Below are 21,747 nucleotides of genomic sequence, written 5' to 3'. Positions count from 1 at the left end.
GAAAATTTAGAGAACCAGCATTTGAAGCTGACTACCAAACGTTTCTACTGCCACCAACATATACTGCGCATAAGGACAACAAAGATAAGATACAAGAAATTAGGGCTTATATGGAGGCATATAGACTCAGTTGGCATGGCACCAGAGCATTGAGCACACTGATAAGGTACAGTGTTTGTGCACCTTTTATTTTGCAAACACATTCGTACCCACATTATCTTTCCAGCAATCATGTTTAATAGGGACCTGAAAATTTGGCATCTATTTTAGGCCAAATTTTCATCTTATTTTTGGTGAAATTCACGTTTATTTTTGGTGAAAAGTAATCTCTCTCTCTCTCTCTCTCTCTCTCTCTCTCTCTCTCTCTCCCTCCCCCTCCCCCCTCCCTCCCTCCCTCTCCCTCCCTCTCCCTCCCTCCCTCCCTACCCCTCCCTCCCTCTCCATCCCCCCTCCCTCCCTCTCCCTCCCTCCCTCCCTCCCTACCCCTCCCTCCCTCTCCCTCCCCCCCTCCCTCCCTCTCCCTCCTTCCCCCTGCCCCCTCCCTCCCTCTCCCTCCTTCCCCCTGCCCCCTCCCTCCCTCCCCCTCCCTCCCTCCCTCCCTCCCTCAACCCTCCCTCCCTCCCTCCCCCCTCCATCCCTCCCTCCCTCCCTCCCTCCCTCTCTCTCCTTCTCTCCCATGTAAGTGATCAGAGCTACAAATTTAAAAGGTGGTCATGCTACATGCCAGAAGATGAAACCTTAATGTTTTTGAAATAACTTTCTGGTGATTGGTGAGCTTTTTGACTGGAATATGTGCTTTTTTCAAAAATGTCAATAATTTTTTACAGATTGGCCTTTACTTGTTTTCTTCTTTTGCCTGAATTTAAACTTTCAACTAATAATTGTTTCTGTTGAGAATTAGGAGCATTTTCATGCCAGTAAACTGAGTGCTTCTCTAATGTAAGACGTTTCTTGACATTTTTCCTCCCAATTTGTTAATTACAAAATCTGCAGAATATCAATTTCTACCTTTTGTGGTCACCCATAGCCACATGACCCACTTTAGACAACACTACAGAGAGATTCAGTGTAAGGGTAGAACCAAAAATAGCTCTAATTACGCATTAGGAGCAGAATCTCGGCACTGTTAAAATACATTGAAAGATTTTGATTTCTATTCACTATAGTACAGAGTGCGGACACAATAAACTGGCAATTGGCCACTAGTGTAAACAAACTAGAAAACAAGAAGCGCTGCACAACAAAAAGCATTTGGTAATGGCTACTGCGCAATTACTTGCTTAGGTTGGCAGTGTCGTAAACAACATAGTTCTGGTCGACCTCTACCACTATTTGACACAACCACAGTTCAAGACACCTGCCTCCTTAAAACTGCCACATTAAATTGACCACATTTTATCAAATTTGAACTTGAAGCTAGCAAACACACACACTCATTTCTTTGTTCTAATAAACGGGATCCCACTGTTGAGTACTGTATTCTTAATTGGACATTTATTTTATACAGACCATTCAACTGCCCCCAGTTGGTGTTGCACCAGAGCATTGAGTGCACTGACATGTTATAGTGTTTGTGCACCTTTTATTTTGCAAACACATTCTTACACACATTATCTTTCAAAATTGGGTTTCACCGGATGATGTGCAACACCATTAACTGAAAATTAATAAATTTCCAATTCTTGTATCCAGAAAATAAAACTGCTTTAAACTATCTCTGCTAAATAGTTCATCCAGATAGTTGACTATGAATTAGTGTCTATTAGATAATTTTGCATTTTTGCCTTTTGAAACATAATTGACATCTATGTTCACATTTTTCAGGTTCCTAATGTTTAGTGTAGACTGCTGTACCATTGTTATAGAAATATTGACTCACTGTCCAAATTTCACACCCAAATATGGATTTATATGCAATCATATGAGAAGAATTAGTTACCTATCAAAACTTTGGATACCTATATTGTTTCACGCTAAAGACCAGCTGGAAAAGTGGTAATAGCAGGTCAGAAATGACATATGTGTCCCCAAAAAACTGAAATTGAATCTGTGCCTATAAAGATCATATTGTTAGCTCTGATCTTGTGCTTCACTCCACTGTTGTAGATAAATGTATCTTATTACTTTCAGATATTTGTAATTGCGCATTACTATCAAAGAAAATTCGAAGCACATTTCTAAATGTTTCATAATTATGTAATCAACACAAATACTTTTTCTGTGGGTGCATAAAATTCAAAGAAAAGAATTTACTGCATTTTTATATTTTTTTCCTTTCTTATAAATTTTATGTCTCATGTGTTATCCATGGATTCCTTTTAGGCCTTGTAATTTTGTCTAGTTGTTCCTCTGCTGCCTTTACCATTTCATCTGTCACAGTTACCCATTCATTTGCTATCACATTTTTCTCACATATTTAAGTTAGTCATTGCCTAATGCTCTCACTGAAACTGTTATAACCTGTGGTTATTCCAATTTATCCAAGTCCCTCCTCCTCAGTTCCTAACCTTTCTGCAGTTCCTTCAGCTTTAATGTGTATTTCATAGTAAATTATGATCAGAGTCCAAATCTACTCATAGAAATGTTTTGCAGTTTGAAATCTAGTTTTTAAATCTTTGTCTTGCCATTATATATTTAATATGAGTTCTTCTGGTGTCTGCATGTCTCATTCATACTGCCTTGTTTGATGATTCTCAGACCAAGCGTTAGCACGATTAGTTTGTGCTCCGTGCAAAAGTCTACCAAATGGCTTGGCTTTTCATCCCGTTCCCTCTCATTCTACGCTCTTTTACTATTTTTATTTCTATTCCTTTTCCTGCAATCAAATTACAGTCTTCCACCAAAATTAGATTGATATCCGGAATATGACGTTAGCGAGAAGAGTGAACCTTGATGGATAACATTAGACGAAATCTACCAAAGTCTTCCGAAAAGCATGATACAATGCCATACAGAACATACATCAAGCAATCATTCTGAACCTCAGATGTGAAAGTGAGATGGACCACTTAACAATATAATTTATCTGTAAAATCATAAAACTACATTAACTGCTGCTGTTGTGGTCTTCAGTCCAGAGATTGGTATGGTGCAGCTCTCCATTCTGCCCTATCCTGTGCAAGCCTCTCCATTTCCTACTGCAACATATATTCTTCTGTATCTGCTTACTGTATTCACCTCTTGGTTTCCCTCTATGGTGTTTACTCCCCCCCCCCCCCCCCCCCTCTACACTTCCCACCATTACTAAATTGGTGATCCCTTGATGTCTCAGAATGTGCTCTCAACCAAACCCTTCTTTTAGTCATGTTGTGCCACAAATTTCTTGTCTTCCCAGTTCTGTTTAGTACCTCCTCATTAATCACATGATCTACCAATCTAATTGTCAACATTCGTGACACCACATATCAGAAGTCTCCAATCTCTTCTTGTCTAAACTGTTTATTGTCCATATTTCACTTCCATTTGTGTTTAATTGCTCTTTCAAGCACTTTGCTGCTTTTGACAGAATTATGATGGCATGAGCAAACCTCAAAGTTTTTATTTCTTCTCCATGACCTTCAATTGCTACTCCTAGCTCAATGGGCAGATTGAATAATGACGGTGATAGAGTACAATCCTGTCTCATTCCCTTCTCAACCACAGCGTCCCTTTTATGCCCCTCGACTTACTACTGTCATCTTGTTTCTGTACAAGTTGTAAATAACCTTTCACTTCCTGTATTTTACCTACACTACATACTGAATTTCAAAGAGCATATTCCAGTCAACATTGCCAAAAGCCTTCTTTAAGTCTACAAATGCTATAAATGTAGGTTCGCTATTCCTTAGCATATCTTCTAAGGGAAGTCATAGGTTAGTATTGCCATGCATGTTTCTCTGGGATCCAAACTGATCTTTCCCGAGGTTGGCTTCTACCAGTTTCTCCATTCTTCTGTCAAAGAATTCCTGTTTGTATTTTACAACCATGACTTATCAAACTGATAGTTTTGTAATATTCACACTTGTCAGCACCTGCTTTCTTTGGATCTAGAATTATTACATTCGTTTTGAAGTCTGAGGGGATTTCACATCTCATACATCTTGTGCACCAGATGGAATAGTTTCGTAGTGGACGGCTCTCCCAATGCGATCAGTAGTTCTTACGAAATGTCATCTACTCAGGGCCATGTTTCGACTTTGTTCTTTCAGTGCTCTTTGAGATTCTTCTCGCAGTATCATATCTCCCATCTCATCTTCTTCTATGTCCACTCCCCTTTCTATGATACTGCCACAAAGTTTATGACCTGGTGTAGACCCTCTATATAAGCCTTCTACCTTTCAGCTCTCCTTTCTTTGCATAGTACTAGTTTTCTGGTTCCTCGGCTCTTGATATTCATAGAGCTACTTCTCTTTTCTCCAAAGGCCTCTTTAATTTTCCTCTAGTGAAATATGCTTCTAAAACCTTGCATATGTTCTGTAGCTATTTTGTACTTCCTCAATCTCATTTTTTAAACATTTGTATTCCCTTTCACCTGCTTCATTTGCTGCATTTGTATATTTTCTCCTTTCATCAATTGAATTCAGTATCTCATGTGATATTTAGAGATTTGTGCTAGGATTTGTCTTTTTACCTTTACCTAGTTCATCCTTTGCTGCCTTCACTATTTCATCTCTCAGAGCTACTCATTCATCTTCTACTGTATTTCTTTTCCCTGTTCTAGTCTGTCATTCCCTTTTGGTCTCTCCGGATAACCTATCTTCTTTCAACTTATCCAGGTCCCAGCTCCTTAATTTCCTACCTTTTTGCAATTTCTTCAGTTTTAATCTACAGTCCATAACCAATAACTCCACATCTGCCCCTGGAAATATCTTACAATTTAAAATCTGGTTCCGAAATCTCTGTACGTAATGAATTTTAAACATTTCAGTGCCTCCAGATATCTTCCACTTATACAACCTTCTTTCATAATTCTTAAATCAAGTGTTAGCAGTGATTAAATTATGGTCTGTGCAAAATTGTACCAAGTAGCTTCCTCTTTCATTTCTTTCTCCCAATCCATATTATCCTATTATCAAATTCAAGTCCCCCATCACAATTAAATTTTTGACTCTCTTAACTACCTTTACTGTCTTAATCAACTGTGGAGCCAGTTGACATATAAATTCGTTCTACTGTGGTGAGTGTGGGCTTAGTTCTATCTTAGCTTCGATAATGTGTTCAGTATGCTGTTTGTAATAGCTTACCCTCATCCTGATTTTTTTATTCATTATTAATCCTCTTCCTGCATTATCCCTTCACAACCCTGCATTCACCTGATTATAAGTCCTGTTCCTCCTGCCACTGAACTTCAGTAATTCCCACTATATCTATTTTCACCCTATCCATTTCCCTTTGTAAATTTTCTAAACTACCGGCCCAATTAAGGGATCCAACATTCCACAGTCCAACCTGCAGAGTGCCAGTTTCGCTCCTCCCAGTGACAATGTCCTTCTAAATAGTCTCCACTCGAAGGTCCAAATAGCCGACTATTTTCCCTCTGGAATATTTCACCCAAGGGGATGTCATCATCATTTAACCACACAGTAGAGCTGCCTGCCCTTGGGAAAAATTACAGCTGTGGTTTCCCCTTGTTTTCAGCCATTCACAATACCAGCATGGCAAGGCCATTATGATTGATTATAAAAGGCCAGATTAGTCAGTCATCCAGACTTTTGCCCCTGCACCTACTGAAAAGGCTGCTGCCCCTCTTCAGATCCACATGTTTGTCTGGCCTCTCAACAGATACTCCTCCATTGTGGTTGCACTTATGGTATGACTATCTGTATCCCTGATGCACGCAAGCCACCCCACCAACAGCAAGATCCATGATTCATTGGGATTGGGGGGGGGGGGGGGGGATTAATACAGAAAGTAATAAAGTTACCCATATTTTGTAGCATCTTTTTTTTTGCATTTATCATTCTCTTTTATATGTCCCATTTGAAAATAATGATGCATCAGTATTTCATAGCACTATAATTTCTTTATGCAGAAATACTAAGAACTACCTGCCTGTTACACATACATTTGAGACACACGCAAATAATTCTGACAGAAAGCAGGCAGGTGGCTTGGACTGGAAAGGTGCCAAGCCATGAATAAGCACAATTCTTAACCAAGATATTTGCATAAACAATTTTGTTGTGAAGGCATGCTCGGCTAATAACCCAGAGATCCATCGATTTAAACCATGCTTTGTAACTACTGTGATGGAGCAGGCAGGTAGCCGGAGGGGTAGGGTGTCAGACCATGAAGAAGCTCAATTTTGAAGCGAGATATTTGCATAAACATCTGATTAACTGAAATTAACTTAGTCTTTTCCAAAACAACAAAATTTCTCAACATAGAATTGTTAAAACAGTGTTATCCTCGAAAATGAATCTCAACATTTACTAAATGAATAGACAACATTTATTCATGAAACTTGCTGGCAGATTAAAACTATGTGCTGGAATAGGACTCGAACCTGGGACCTTGGCCTTTCACAGCAAATGCTGTACCAACTGAGCTGCTCAAGAGTGACTAATGATCCATCCTCACATCTTTACTTCCACCCAGTGGTGGCATACCCTATGTGTTTCGTGATTCAATGAATCCCAGGGAAAAAAGTTGATTTTGCAAATTATGAATGTACATATTCAAACAACCGTTCTTCATATCTTTCTCTTATTAGGTTATTTTATATGCATTTTCAAGGTATTTTTATTGTATGAAAAACTTTTAAGTCATTCAGATGGCACACATACTTGCCACAACTTTTCCCAGGCACTACCAGGGCTCAATTTCTCTTCTGAACCCCAATGAGTGAGCTTGTAGGTATTCCTTTGGCTGGGAGGGGCAAGAGCAAACATCACTAATAATATGTGCATTTGTGCCAGTGGAATAACCAGTTCAGATGTGAGTCAGACTTAGATAGAAACAAACGAATTGACCCGAACTGAAAGGCTGCAGCCCACAAACTAAGCAGACAAGTGTGTCTTCATTGTAATGAAGTGATTTTCTTACAATCGCTTGACAGTGTATTCAGTTATTTATTGTGCTTTAGTATTCATATACATATTCATCTGTTCTTGGAGTTTGCTTTCAAAGATGAATGAACAGTGTTTATCAAACAGTGGAAACTCTGGGTAGGAGTTTAGTATCTTCTTAGAAACAAATTTCTAAGCTTGGAAAACAAGTGTGAAATAAAGAAGCCTTGGTAGGCTGATGCCTCAGCTCAATTTAAACCAAGCAGAGGTAAGACATTTTGCAAGTTTTTCTACTGTAAATCTATATAAAAGAAATAGTTGGAATTGGCTCTTCGTTTCTACAAATAAACTATTTTCTTTTCCATGCTTTCCATATGCTAAAGGTAAAGAGACAAACTGGGCATGCACGGGCATGTCAGATGTAAGTTATGTAACACAGAAGGTTAAGAAGCATAAGGAATCTATTGCACAAATGAATGTTTATTTTAATTTATTAGTTTTTGGAATAACAGAAATTAGGCAAGAGCTTAGTTCAGCTTTGAGACAGAATATAGAAAGACACAGTGACAATGAAAGGAAAAATCATAGTGTTCTTCCCAAAATAGCTATGTGCATGTACTAAAGTTTCTTCGCGTGGACTTGATGAAACAGCAAAATCTGGCAATCCTGGAATATTCAGAGGGCTATTAAATTTCAATTCAGCTTTCATTCATTTGTAAAAGAGCACGTAAATGATGCTACTAAAGTTTCCTCGCGTGGACTTGATGAAACAGCAAAATCTGGCAATCCTGGAATATTCCGAGGGCTATTAAATTTCATTTCAGCTTTCATTCATTTGTAAAAGAGCACGTAAATGATGCTACAGTCTATAAGCATACAGCCACAGATTATAAAATTCTTTACTAGAATGAATGTTACATGTGTGTCATGTGAAAACTAATGCAGAAATAGCAAAGACAGTTTTTGTGTCTGTGATAGTAGATGAAAACTTCTGATGTATCTTCTAAGATGTATCTTCTAAATTTCAGTTGGTTGAAGTATTTTGTTATTTCCTGCTAATGAAGAGTCTGAAAGATTTTGGGCATTTTTAAATACTTCTAGTAACAATGCTTCCTCTTTAGCAGCTTGCATTAAAAATGTCCCCACTGCTGTTGTCCAAGAACAGAAAGGAAAAGTAAGAACTCAAAGCTATGATGGTGCTTACATCATTCTTTACAAACATGTGGTGGTCTAAACAATTGTAAGAGAAAAGTATCGTTTCACATATTATGTGCATACTTATGCACACCAACTGAACTTAATTGTCCAGGTTAAAAATAAACAAGTAAAACTGTTTTTCTGTATTATTGCAGAGATACCAAATTTCTTCTGTCATTCAGCTCAGAGAGTGGCTGTTCTAGATGCAATTGTTAAACAGAGTCCCTCATGGATCGTTCACAAGATGGAACTTGAAATCAAGAACAATCTTTACAGTTGATGAGAATAAAGAGGCCGTTCTAGAATGTTTCCCACACATTCAAGATACCAGCAACCAGACAACTACTGTGAATCAGGCATATGGTCTAAGGTTGAAACTGTAACAGCCAGACTTTTTCTTTTGGTTAGAGGTATTTTCTATACTAATAATAAAACTATAAAATCGTCATGTTGTCTGTCTGTTCGAACATGCTAATCTCCAAAACCAGTAAATGAATTTCCGCGGTGTGTTCCTGGGTAACTTGAGCATAGTTTGGGGCAACATCTATATTCCATCAAAGTCATATTGAGGGGGAAAAAGATATAATAATTTAAAGTTTTAGGAATCTCCTCAGCTTAGTAGTTCAGATGTTTACCTTAGTGACAGTGTTGTACACCAAACAACCAATAGATGGTGCTGTTAGTTGGTTTATCTCACTGACAAGTATTTTCGGAAGTTTATGCAAGCAACAAAATTAAGTGCCACAGTCTTATCTTTGTGAATACTAACAAACATTGCATTTAAACTTTTTAAACTCCAGTTGGAATATCAACAATATAAGGAAAAGATAGAGTGCTACTTACCGTAAAGTTGACACGCCCCGGACAGGCACATTGAAGAGACTTGACTAAAACAGACAGATCTCTGAAATAATAAGGTTCACAGATGTTGACATAAGCCTTAAACCATGGAACATGATAATACGTTGCTTCTTAACAAGCCAACTGGATCCTTGGAATAATATTGACAATCTTTACATTAGTCAGGATAATAAATGATGCAGAGCTATAACAGAACAGAAACACGATTAAAAAGAGCATTTAAACCATGGAGAGGCCAGTTTAGACAACAAGTAATATTTGACTACAAAAACAAGGAAGATACCAATTATTCTTGGCTAGACAACACAAGACCTAATAAATAACAATGGAAACTCCAGGTTGGAATATCAACAATATAAGGGAAAGATGGATTGCTACTTACCATAAAGGTGGCACATTAAGTTGCAGACAGGCACAACCAAAGGACACCTACACATCAGCTTTCAGCTACAGCCTTTTGTCAGAAAAAGAAACACACACACGTTCATTTGCACAAACAAGCACATCTCATTCACACAACTGCCACCTCTAGTAGCTTGGAGCTGCTGAACATGGGGGTCATGTTTGTGGGCTGTGCTTGCTTGTGTGAATGAATGTGTATGTGTGTTTGTTTTTCTGACGAAGGCTGTTGCTGAAAGCTAATGTGTAAGTGTCTTTTTGTTATGCCTGTCTGCAACTTGATGTGTCATTTTTACGGTAAGTAGCAATCAGTCTTTTCCTTACATTATTACAAGACTTAATATGTCAGATATACACTGAAAATGTTTATAAGGTTACAGCAGAACTTGAATAAAAGGGAGTTGTGATTAAGTGCCAGGAGTAAAACACCAGGGTTATTAAAGGCCCCCAGATGAGGTAGTAAGTTATAAATGTTAAACATGGTACTCAGCAAGTAACAACTGACCCTGAGTAAGATAAGCCATATGCAGCAAATAACAGTAAAATGTCATCATCTCAATGACGTTTATACAATATTCATAATCACACATGTAATATATTAATTGTGGCAAGCAGAAAATGTAAACTTCCAGTGTCCATTTTGGGGTGGGACCGGAAACAATGACAGTCACAAATTTGACGTGAAGTTCTTGCCAAATAATTTTCCTCTGTGACTCTCCTAGAGTAATGGATTAATAGCCTTTGATGTTGTGTGCCAGATTTAGTCTACTCAGGTTAACTTACTTCTCAAGGCACTTCACCAACTTAACAGCCAGGTCCGGACTGCAGTAACTGCATTGGAAGTAGAAAGGTGCCAAGTAGAACTACCTCAGTCAGCCACAACATAGAGTAATATGCCAGTATTCCACCCTGTCCCATCACCAGTGATAATGTTGCAACTCATTTCAACACACAACTGACTTGGCAAGCTTGGCCAATTCTCTTAAGTCGGCGCTGTGCTAGCTGTCCCTCGTGGGGTGTGGAAGGTAAACATGTTAAACCCCAGTTAAGAAAAGGTATACTGATACATTCTATCAATCCCCTTGCATCATTTGGGTCAGATATCATTAATATTTTCTATTAAATGAAAATGATATTTTGCAGTTGCTATGTAATTGTGTTATATAATGATACTCTTGTAGCTATATGTTTCAAGTAAAAAAACTCATTGGCAGGCTGGGGTAATACATGCATTGAGTCATTCAATACATAAATTTTAATAAACCTGAGAAATTTGAGTCTTCAAATTGAGTGAATCTGCTGTAAATGAAGTGTCTGTGGAGGAGGTATTTTTAACTGACTGATAGTGGTGTCTGCACATTTAAATTAAATTTTATAGATGGCATTTTTGAAATATTGCCTGTTGAAGGTGCCATACAGAATTACAGGTTACTGATCTGTTCAGCACATTAACTGTGTGTTCCTGTTTCGGAGACAAGTACTTGTCAAACATTACCAGGGTGTCTACGACCTGGGACAACCGCGAGATCCAGGAAAAACCTGGGAATTTTTTCATCCGGGAGAAACCCGGGAATTTTTTTGAATTCCTGGAATTTTTCATTGTTTTTTTTCTCAGTTAAATTTTTGTAATTTTGACTGGTAAGAACCAATACTCTAACAAAGGATATTACTGTATCCTGCTACTGCAGAATAATACTGCAGCAATAAAACATGAACGAGAGAAAAAACGAAAAATAAAAACTTAAATTGCAAAGGAAATGTGCCATATACAACAACAAAACACAGTGCTCATACAAGCGTCTGCCAACAGCAAAATGTGTCAAAGGCTTTAGGAAGACTATACAATGCTTCGTAACAACAAATTCCCTCCGATGAGCATAACATCATAACTCTTAACATTAGATTTGTTTTAGCAGTTATGAGTGGGATCATGGGGAGGGGGGGGGGGGGGGGGAACCATAGCTAGGTGCTACCGGGAAAAACTTTTTTGGCGCCAAGCCCATTTTTGGCCAGATCGCTATACTAGTAAGGGCCAATTGTACAGTCTCCAGCTAGCAGCCGCCTTGAGATCTATTCTGGAAGTAGTGCGGAAAATGCGTTGTACGAACATGTAACAATGCCTAACCGGAGAATAATCACGGGATAACTAAACTGGTAATTCTGGCAGAGTTAGTGAAGTTAACCAGCGATTAAGCTTTGACATTGGCAGGAATAGATACAGAATTAGTGATGACAAGACTGTTTGTTAGAACGAGGAAGGAGAAGGAATGGGGACATCACTTAAATTATGGAAGAATATGACGATTCCAAATTTATATAAAAATTTCGCTCTACTACTTTTCGATCTCATTCTTGAGAAACTGGAGCGTATGACTGAAGTGTAAAACTATTTCCTAACGTAAAGCTTTCTGCTTGTAGTAGGCCTAATAGGCATTTGATATTGGTACTTGGTTAATTATATTCTGCCGTGTTATAAAAATGACCATTTGTGCCAAAAAAATCTCGTTTATTTGGCCTGTGTTACAATTGCTGCAGTACTAGAAAGGCCTACTTTGTTTATCTAGCAGTGACAAAATACACGTAATCAGGTCGAGAAACCACACCAGTCTTGGGTCCTATTTGTATTAACAGCTTTATCAGTATTAAACAACGACATTTCGCTTTTTCATGTAGTAAAACGTTTGACGAACTTTGATGTGGTAACAGGTTCTTTCGCAGAAAGGAAAGCATGCCATGTAAAGCTATTTCAAGATTAGAGAGAAAAAAATTCTAGGAGCTAAGGATTGAAGAAATGTGTACTGTCTTGCTTGTCTCCTGTCTTTACTGGTTTCATGTATCCTATACTTAATTTTATGTCCCACAAAGCAGCAAGTTGTTAGTTAATAGGAAATAAAGAGTGCAATTTTTCTGAAGAGTTTCTGGGGAAACATTCCACGTGGGAAAAATATATCTAAAAACAAAGATGCTGTAACTTACCAAACGGTAAGACATATTAAGTCTTGTAATAATGTAAGGAAAAGATGGATTGCTACTTACCGTAGTTGGTATGTTGATAGACACAATAACAAACACAAACACACACACAAATTTCAAGCTTTCGCAACCCACGGTTGCTTCATCAGGAAAGAGGGAAGGAGAGGGAAAGACGAAAGGATGTGGGTTTTAAGGGAGAGGGTAAGGAGTCATTCCAGTACCGGGAACGGAAAGACTTACCTTAGGGGGGAAAAGGGACAGGTATACACTCGCGCACACACACACACACACACACACACACACACATATTCATCCGCACATATGGTATATATACATTCACATGATTACAGAAGGCTAAAATATGTTATTAGTTTCAGATTTTATTTTATTTCCACCTTTCTGACAGTCAAGCATTAATTGCCATGCAGAACAATGAAGTTATTTTTATCTGTTTGCTGAAGAAATTTTCTTTTATTAATATTTTCTTCTGAGGCAGTCAATATATTTTAAACAAAGTGTTTAATTTCACACTATTGGCTAGTTTCAAGTGTTCTGTGCATTTCAAGTGTACGTTTTCATCTTCTAGCATGTATGGCATTATACCGTAACAAAGAACGAAACATGAGATAACAAAGTACTGGTACTCAAGGAAATTTACATCCCGAAAACCACATTGAAAAGCTTAATATCAGGTCGAGGCCTACTTCACTGGGAATCTGTGACTCATTTAAAAATCAGCTCTCTGATGACGAGCCATTTAGAAGAATTTAGAGCCCAGAAGATCACACATTTATGTCGTTATTAGAAAATTTACTGCCACATTTGTGTGATATATATAAAAATGTAATACGTGCATAAAAGACCAATATTATATGTGAAAACTTTGTTTTTCTTGTAGCAACATTATATATATTAATTTAAACCATTAACTTTTCCTGTTCATGTGTTCGCGCTACTTAACAGTGATGTTGCTATTGGCTGAATACACCACATGTCCGAAGCTCTGAATATCCGCTGTCATCGGCTGGCACGATCATGTGACGTGAGCTATGACTGGCTTACAAATAAGTATCGCAATCTAGATTTCAATGCTTCGGAAAGTAACATGCGGTGTTTCGTGGAATTCGAATTTATACTTTCGTAATACAAAAATATGCAGTGTACTTGTTGCTGCACATCAAACATCTTTCCGAAAGATGTTCTTTTCCCCCTGAGTTTTGTTTTCTAAAGCACCGGGAAATTCTAAGCCTGTGTATAGAACCATAACCATTCAAAGGATTGATAAGTTATACAGTTCCAAGAGAAAATATACTGTCAGTTAACAGGGAAAAACTATGTATCCATCTGGGAGAAAGTGTATTTTTAACCGCGAAATCAGGGAATTTTTTTTTCTTGTCCGTGTATACACCCTGACTACCTTGCTATGATTATTTGCTATGTGTATTGTGATACAAAAATATTTTCCTAACAATTGTTGTTATCACACTATTTCCCACTCTTGTCGTTAATCCATTTTTTGTTCCACATTTCTTTGTTGTCTTGTAGATGGAAAGTTTTTTCAAATATATACTCATCTCTCTCATTACCCAGTTTATCATAAAATTTGTCGGTGTGATACCCATAGATTCTGAAAAGTAACATAGTATGAAGAAGAAACAGACATATAGTTTTCTGATAGTAATACTCATATAAGTGAATTAGTTAACATAGTAGATGCATCAGATGAGAAACAATATTATTTAATGTGTGGATAGCATGTTAGACTTAGAATGCTTCCAATTTTGTGTTAGTATGATTTTCAACTAATGTTTTGCATACAGTCTTTGCTGACTGAGGAGCAGCAAAATGCCATTGCTAACTATCAGCAGATGCGCCAGCAGCAGTTGTTACAAGAACTGGAGTCAAGAGTTCGCAAGAGAATAGAAGAAGAAAGAAGTGTGACTTCATCATTAGCACTACTGAAGGTGAGTTGAATGACTCATTAAGTTTTTCTAATTAAACTGATGTTCCTGAAAAACTAAACTAGCTGCTATAGGAAATGTGTTTGCTTAAAGCACATTGATATTCAGTCAACAATTGAGATGACTAAAAATTAGAGTTGAAAAGTTGCAACACACATAATTTGTATGAAATGCATTCACAGCTGTGAATACAGACAACAATCAGCTGTATAATGGAAGATCGACAATGAAAATATTGTACCACTTTGGGACTCAAACCCAGATTTCCTGCTTATCACAAGCAGTTGCCTTGCTATTAGTCTATCTAAGCACGAATCACGTCCAGAACAAAACTTCTGTATTTTGTCAACCATGTGGCTACAACCTGCACATGTACAATCATTATGTATATTCCTGTACAGGGGAGACATTTTAATTGAAAGTCACTTGAATGGTGTCAGTGGATAAATACAATATTGCAGTGCGTATGTTGTTCAGAAGTATGAGGCAAAATTCCTTTGGACATGCATGCATATTGTATTTATCTGCCGACACCAGGCAAGCGACTTACAATTAAAATGTCCCCTCTGTATGAGAATACACGTAATGAATGTACGAGTGCAGGTTGTAGACACATGGCTGATGACATACGAAAGTTTGGGTCTGGCTGTGAGTCATACTCCCATAGCCTAATGGTAAAGCGACCACTTGCGATAAGTGCGAAATCCAAGCTGGAGTCCCAGTCTGGCACAAATTTTAATTGTCTTCATTCCATTGTATGGCTGACAGCTGTACATATTTGTCACTGCAGATGCCTTACATGTATTTCATGATGGCTGTAGTTGCCACAGTGCCTGTTCCTCTGAGCAACACAGGCACTGCGAATCGCATTTAATTTTTACCTATTCCACTCATGAACACATTCCAAGTCAGTAGTTTGTTTCTAATGAAGTACTGCAACAAATGTACAAGAATGACATTGCAGAACCATTTTTAAGGAATTGTGCCAAAAGCTTCCATTTTGTAAGGTTTCTGGATTGGATCACATCAAACATTCAGCTGTTTACATCTTTATTTATGGAGTAAATTCCATACAGACATAAAATTTGTTGCATGAGTTTGTTGTGACAGTTGTACAAATATTTATTTACAGAAAATCTATGATTACATTATAACGGCTGGAAAACACATGAACTGATTTGTCTGTTTGAATCTGTATTTTGTTATTACTGTAACATCAAATTTAAGAACACAACTTATAAGCTACTACATACAGTGAACATACCTAAGATATTAACCACATTTTATCAATAAATTCAGGGGATATGAATTACAGGTTAAGTAGACTTGCTGAGTGTGTCCATTGGTTTATGTAGAATTAAAATAAGTGGGTAAATCATTAACTGAAGATGCAGCCTTTTCTTCTTTTTCTTCTTATTCCTGGTTCCACAGTCCTTAATGGGGCTTAGCCTGTTATAGGACATCGCTCTCTTCGTACCTGTCCAGCATCTTGTGTCTCCATCCTATGACACCAATAATTCCTAGGTCTTCTTTTACATCACCCTAGTATCAAACTCTTGGTTTTCCCCCACTTCTTCATCCCACTGGGTTTTGTAGCAGTGCTGTTTTTGTTGGGTTCTCATGTTCCATACAAGAGACATGACTGACGCAATTCAGGCAGTTTATTTTAATCAACTCTATGATTTTGAGATCTTTACATATTCTAAAGAGTTCAAAGTTGTATCAACTATGCCATACTCCACCTTCATAGATTTTGTGTCGCACCTTCCATTCAAAACATTCTATTATGTTTCTGCGCCACATGTTAATACTGGATATATTAAAGTTTTATAAAGTTGTACTCTGTGTTGTGGGGCCAGCTCAAATTAGCATTTATTATTCAATTGCTTTGCTTTATTTCCACATTAATATCATTCTGTGATGTTACCAGTGTTTCCAGACAAATAAATTCACTGCTGTCTGCCCAAACATGGTTGACATTAGGTGAGGTGGCTGAAGGGAGTGACCATGAATGGAAAATGTTTTGCTTCCATTAGCCAAGAACAAGATGTCCACCTTTCTCATCCATCATGTCAGAATAAGCTGTTGTCCGAGCCTGAGGTGCTCCATAATGATGACCAACCATCCCAGCCGCACAACAGATGGCTTTAACTTATGATGCTGTCAGTGTGGTGGAGACTCTGGCATTGCATTTGAGGCACAGAATCAACTGCTCATCCAGGACCTTACATGTGATGAACTCCAGGATGAACACACATTCTGGCAGCCATTACCACTTTAAAAAATGGCTTACTGCCCCTCACACTTTATGTCCCTGGCAGAACTTCAGTGGATCCTCTGGCGGAAGAATGAGCAGTCGGATCCAAGATTGGATGGCATCTTAAATGAACAACTCAGTCTGCTCTCATGCAAGCAACTGGTCTTATTCACCAACATCCTGAACCACCGACTCATAGCTTGCCTTTTCCCCCACAGTGGATGCAGTCCAAAATGATTGGCATTCCCAAGCCTCAAAGGATCCTACATCCCTACAAACAACAGGACCATTAGCCTTCTGAATACCATGGTGAAGGTTGTGGAACCTTTGATCCTCCACTGCATTTGCCAGCCTCTGACAGTAGCTGGGACAACCCACCCAGAACAGTTCATTTTCATTTCCCACCTGTCATCCAAACTATAAGTCCTTAGGATCTCAGAACATGTCAGCAAGGGCCTTAACTCCACTGTGTGAATCCCAGGAAATTTTCTGGACCTGCAAAATGCTTATGACAACACTTGGCAGGACAATCTTGTATACAAAACGCTGACATGTACAACTATCCTGGACATCTGTATCGAGATTGTGGATGATCAATCCTGCGATAGAACCATTTTGGCTACTCAGCAAGGAAAACAGTCGAGCGTATATCATATGTTGTTGTGTACCCCTCAAAGCTCTGTGTTGTCTCCCACCTTCTTTAAAATTTATTTTAATGATATGTCAGTCATCCCACCATGCCAACTGGCACATTACACCGATAATACGGCACTCCTTACAACTGGTCACAACATTGACCAGCTCCAGAGGCAGGTGAATGACTGTGGCAGTCCTTCACCAAACAGCTTCCTTTCCTTTGCCACAACATCACTATTGCGGCCTCCAGATCCCATGATCCCGGATACCAAATATCTAGGTTTCCGGATGGATAACAAATTGCTCTTCCACTGACATGCGGAGTACATCACCCAAAAGGAGTAGAAACTGATAAAAACATTGTACTCACTTTTCAACAGTGGAGAACTAAACTTAGACATCAAGCTCCGACTGTACCGTATGGTTATCCACCCTTCCCTCACCTATAGCTCCACTTGTGGCCCACGATAAGTGCCTCCTGGATGTAGATCCTCCAGCACTTTCAGAGTAGATGCTTCAGTGGAACCTGCAGGCCCCTCCACTCATGAGGATTGTTACCCTACATGAGGAGACAAATATGCTCCCTCTAAGAACTCTTAGTTTAGGGGTAGCGTCTTTGATTGGTAACCAAAACCTCCTCAGTTCTGGATTCGAAATGCACCGCCGCTTAAATTAAAAAAAAAAAAAAAAAATCTGGAATGGCGGCCGAAGACTTCCACCGTAAGAAGTCACCCTCATTCAGCCAATGCCCTTATCAAAGAGAGTGGAGGAGCATATAGAGGTTCAGGGCACCCTCTTGCCCTTGGGATGGGTGGGAAATTGCCCCGAAAGATGGAAGAATCAGCAATGATCAACAGCATGAAGATGCAGAAGGCAATGGAAACCACTGCATTGAAGATGCAATGTGTATCCACAGAACATGTGATGTCAGTAGTTTGAACTTGGTAGGGGAACTAGAAAATCTGAAAAGGAGATTCAAAGGCTCAATCTACATGTAGTGGGGGTTAGTGAAGTGAAATGGAAGGAAGACAAGGATTTCTGGTCAGACGAGAATAAGGTAATATCAGCAGCTGCAGAAAATGGTATAACAGGAGTAGGATTCATTATGGATAGGAAGGTAAGGCAGAGAGTAAATTACTGTGAACATTTCAATGATAGGGTTATTCTCATCAGAATTGACAGCAAGCCAATGACAACAATAGTCCAGGTATGCATGCCAACTTTGCATGCTATAGGTGAACAGATAGATAAATTATATGAGGATATTGAACATGTAATTCAGTATGTAAAGAGAGATGAAAATCTAATAGGCATGGGGGATTGGAATGCAGTTGTAGAGGAGAAAACAGAAGAAAGGGTTATGAGAGAATATGGACTTGTTAACAGAAATGAGGGAGGAGAAAGACTAAACAAGTTCTGCAGTAAATATCAGTTAGTAATAGCAAATACTCTGTTCACAGGGTGAATACGCTCTGGGAATCCGCACTATTGACTAGTTTCAACTGTTCACTGAATTTCAGGGACACATTTTCATCTTCTGGCATATATGGCATTATGGCACAATAAAGAACCAAACATGAGATAATACAGTGCTGGTACTCCAAGAAAATGTGCATCCAGAAAGCCGGCCGCGGTGGTCTCGCGGTTCTAGGCGCGCAGTCCGGAACCATGCGACTGCTACGGTCGCAGGTTCGAATCCTGCCTCAGGCATGGATGTGTGTGATGTCCTTAGGTTAGTTAGGTTTAAGTACTTCTAAGTTCTAGGGGACTAATAACCACAGCAGTTGAGTACCATAGTGTTCAGAGCCATTTTTTTGCATCCAGAAAACTGCACTGAAATCTTAATATCAGATTGGGGCACGTTAAGCCGAATTATGCATTTTAGTATGGTGTACAAAATTCCACTGCTCTTGGAGTATCCTATTTCTTTTATGGCATCATGTAAGATCTTTTAATACTATATATGTACGAACATACATGCTTCGTACGTCATCATAGCTGCCCATGTGCATAAACGTCTGTTTTCTGGTGCTCTCTGGCAACTGCTGAAATGAAGCTATTCTAACAGATTATGAGCAAATATTGTGAATGGTGTTTTTAAACGCATTAGTTTCAAAATAAATTTCCTTTTATGTAAGATGAATTATGTTACATGTGCGAATGTGCAGTGAATTTCTTAAATCACAGAGCGTTTGACTCCAATTTAAAACTTAACATATTGAGGGCTAGTCTCTTAGAAGAATTTCACTTCAAGACCAATATTATATGTGAAAGCTTAGCTTTTCTTGTAGCTACACTATGTACATTAATTTAAACCATTAACTTTTCCTATTTGTGTGTTCACACTACTTAACAGCTATGTTGCTATTGGCTGACTACAACATGTGTCCTATGCCCTGAGCACCTGCTGTCATAGGCTGGCGCGAGTTCACGTAACATGAGCTATGTCTGGCTTACAGAAGCTCATTTTAATCTTGATTTCAGTGCTTTGGAAAATAATGTGTTGTTTCGAATTATACTTTCGTAATACGAATGCAAAAATATACAGCGTATCGTAATATGAAAATCGCAGTATAAATGTTGCTGCACATCACAGATCTTTCCAATTTTTTTTTTTTTCCCCCTCCTCTCTCTGAAGTTCCACGCTGGTGTATAAATCTTTTACCATTCAAGGGGTTGATATTTTTACAGTTCCAAGGGAAAGTGTACTGTCACTTATCATGGAAAAGTGTATTTTTCACCTTGGAAGAAGTGTATTTAAATCCAGGATTTTTTTTCTTGTCCGCTTATTCACCCTGGTTCAAGACTCACAAGAGATGGAGATATAATTGGAAAAGACCGGGAGATACGCAAAGATTTCAGTTAGATTACGTCATGGGCAGGCAGAAATTCCAAAGTCAGATACTGAATTGTAAGGCATACCCAGCAGCAGATGTAGACTCAGATCACAATTTGGTAATGATGAAGAGTAGGCTGAAGTTTGAGACTAGTTAGGAAAGATAAGTACACAAAGAAATGGGATACGGAAGTCCTACAGATGAAGAGATGTGTTTGAAGTTCTCTGAGGCTATATGCAAAGTGATAATGGCTAGCTCAGTAGGCAGCACAGATGAAGAGGAATGGGACATCTACAAAGAGGGCAATCAAAGAAGTTGGAAAGAAAACCATAGTTACAAGGAAGACAACTGTGAAGAAACCATGGATAATAGATGAAATACTTCAGTTAATCAATGAAAGAAGGAAGTACAAAGATGTTCAGGAATACGGAAATACAAGTCACTTAGGAACAAAGTAAGTAGGAAGTTCAGGGAAGCTAAGGCCTTTTGTCTGCATGAAAAATGTGAAGAAATTGAAAAATAAATGTTTGTCGGAAGGATGAATTCAGCATATAAGAAAGTCAAAACAACCTCAAAATGGTTCAAATGGCTCTAAGCACTATAGGACTTAACATCTGAGGTCATCAGTCCCCTACACTTAGAACTACTTAAACCTAACTAACCTAAAGCCATCACACACATCCATGCCCGAGCAGGATTCGAACCTGTGACCGTAGCAGCAGCACGGTTCCGGACTGAAGCACCTAGAACCGCTCGGCCACAGCGGCCAGCCAAAACAACCCATGGTGAAATTAAAGACAAGGACAACAACATTAAGAGTTCAAAGGGAATTCCACTGTTAAATTCACAGGAGAGAGCAGATAGCTGGAAAGAGTACATTGAACGCCTTTGAGGGGGAAGTCTTGTCTGATCCCATGATAGTAGAGGAAGAAACAGGAGTTGACAGGGAAGAAATAGGGGATCCAGTATTAAAATCACAATTTTAAAAAGCTTTGGAAGACTTAAGATCTAATAAGGCAGAAGGGATTGATAACATTCCATCAAAATTTCTAAAACTATTGGGGGAAGTGGCAACAAAATCACTCTTCACATTCATGTGTAGACTGTATGAGAGTGCCGATATTCATCAGACATTTTGGAAAAATGTCATCCACACAATTCCAAAGCTAGCAAGAGCCGATAAGTGCAAGAATTGCCACACAATCAGCTTCACAGCTCATGCATCCAGGGTGAGACAAGAACAACATACAGAAGAATGAAAAAGAAAATTAAGGATCTGTTACATGACGATCAGCTTGACTTTAGGAAAGGTAAGGCACCAAAGAAGCAGCTCTGACATTGGAGTTGATAATGAAGGCAAGACTGAAGAAAAATGGAAGCACATTCGTAAGATATGTCAAACTGGAAAAATTGTTCGACAATGTAAAATGGTGTTCAAAATTCTGAAAAAAATGGAAGTAAGCTATAGGGAAAGGCGGGTATTGTACGATATGTACAAAAACCAAGAGGGAACAATAAGACTGGAAGAGCAGTAACGAAGTGCTCGAATTAAAAAGTGTGTAAGACAGGGATGTAGTCTTTTGCTCCTACTATTCAATCTGTACATCAAAGAAGCAATGAGGAAAATAAAAGAAAAGTTC

The 21,747-nt window shown here is 38.6% G+C and overlaps 1 protein-coding gene across 1 annotated transcript in view; it reads left to right on the top strand.

The window, feature by feature from the left end:
* LOC126260214 (breast cancer type 2 susceptibility protein-like) overlaps positions 1-21,747 on the top strand; it is a 169,494-nt gene that overhangs the window by 106,180 nt on the left and 41,567 nt on the right. The window contains exon 9 of the mRNA XM_049957510.1: positions 14,237-14,380. Coding sequence (XP_049813467.1) covers positions 14,237-14,380 — 144 coding nt within the window. The remainder of the gene's footprint in view (positions 1-14,236; positions 14,381-21,747) is intronic.

The sequence above is a fragment of the Schistocerca nitens genome, chromosome 5, assembly GCF_023898315.1.
Source record: "Schistocerca nitens isolate TAMUIC-IGC-003100 chromosome 5, iqSchNite1.1, whole genome shotgun sequence".
NCBI lineage: Eukaryota > Metazoa > Arthropoda > Insecta > Orthoptera > Acrididae > Schistocerca > Schistocerca nitens.
The sequence above is the reverse complement of the archived record's forward strand: the minus strand, read 5'-3'. Positions and strand labels throughout refer to the sequence as shown.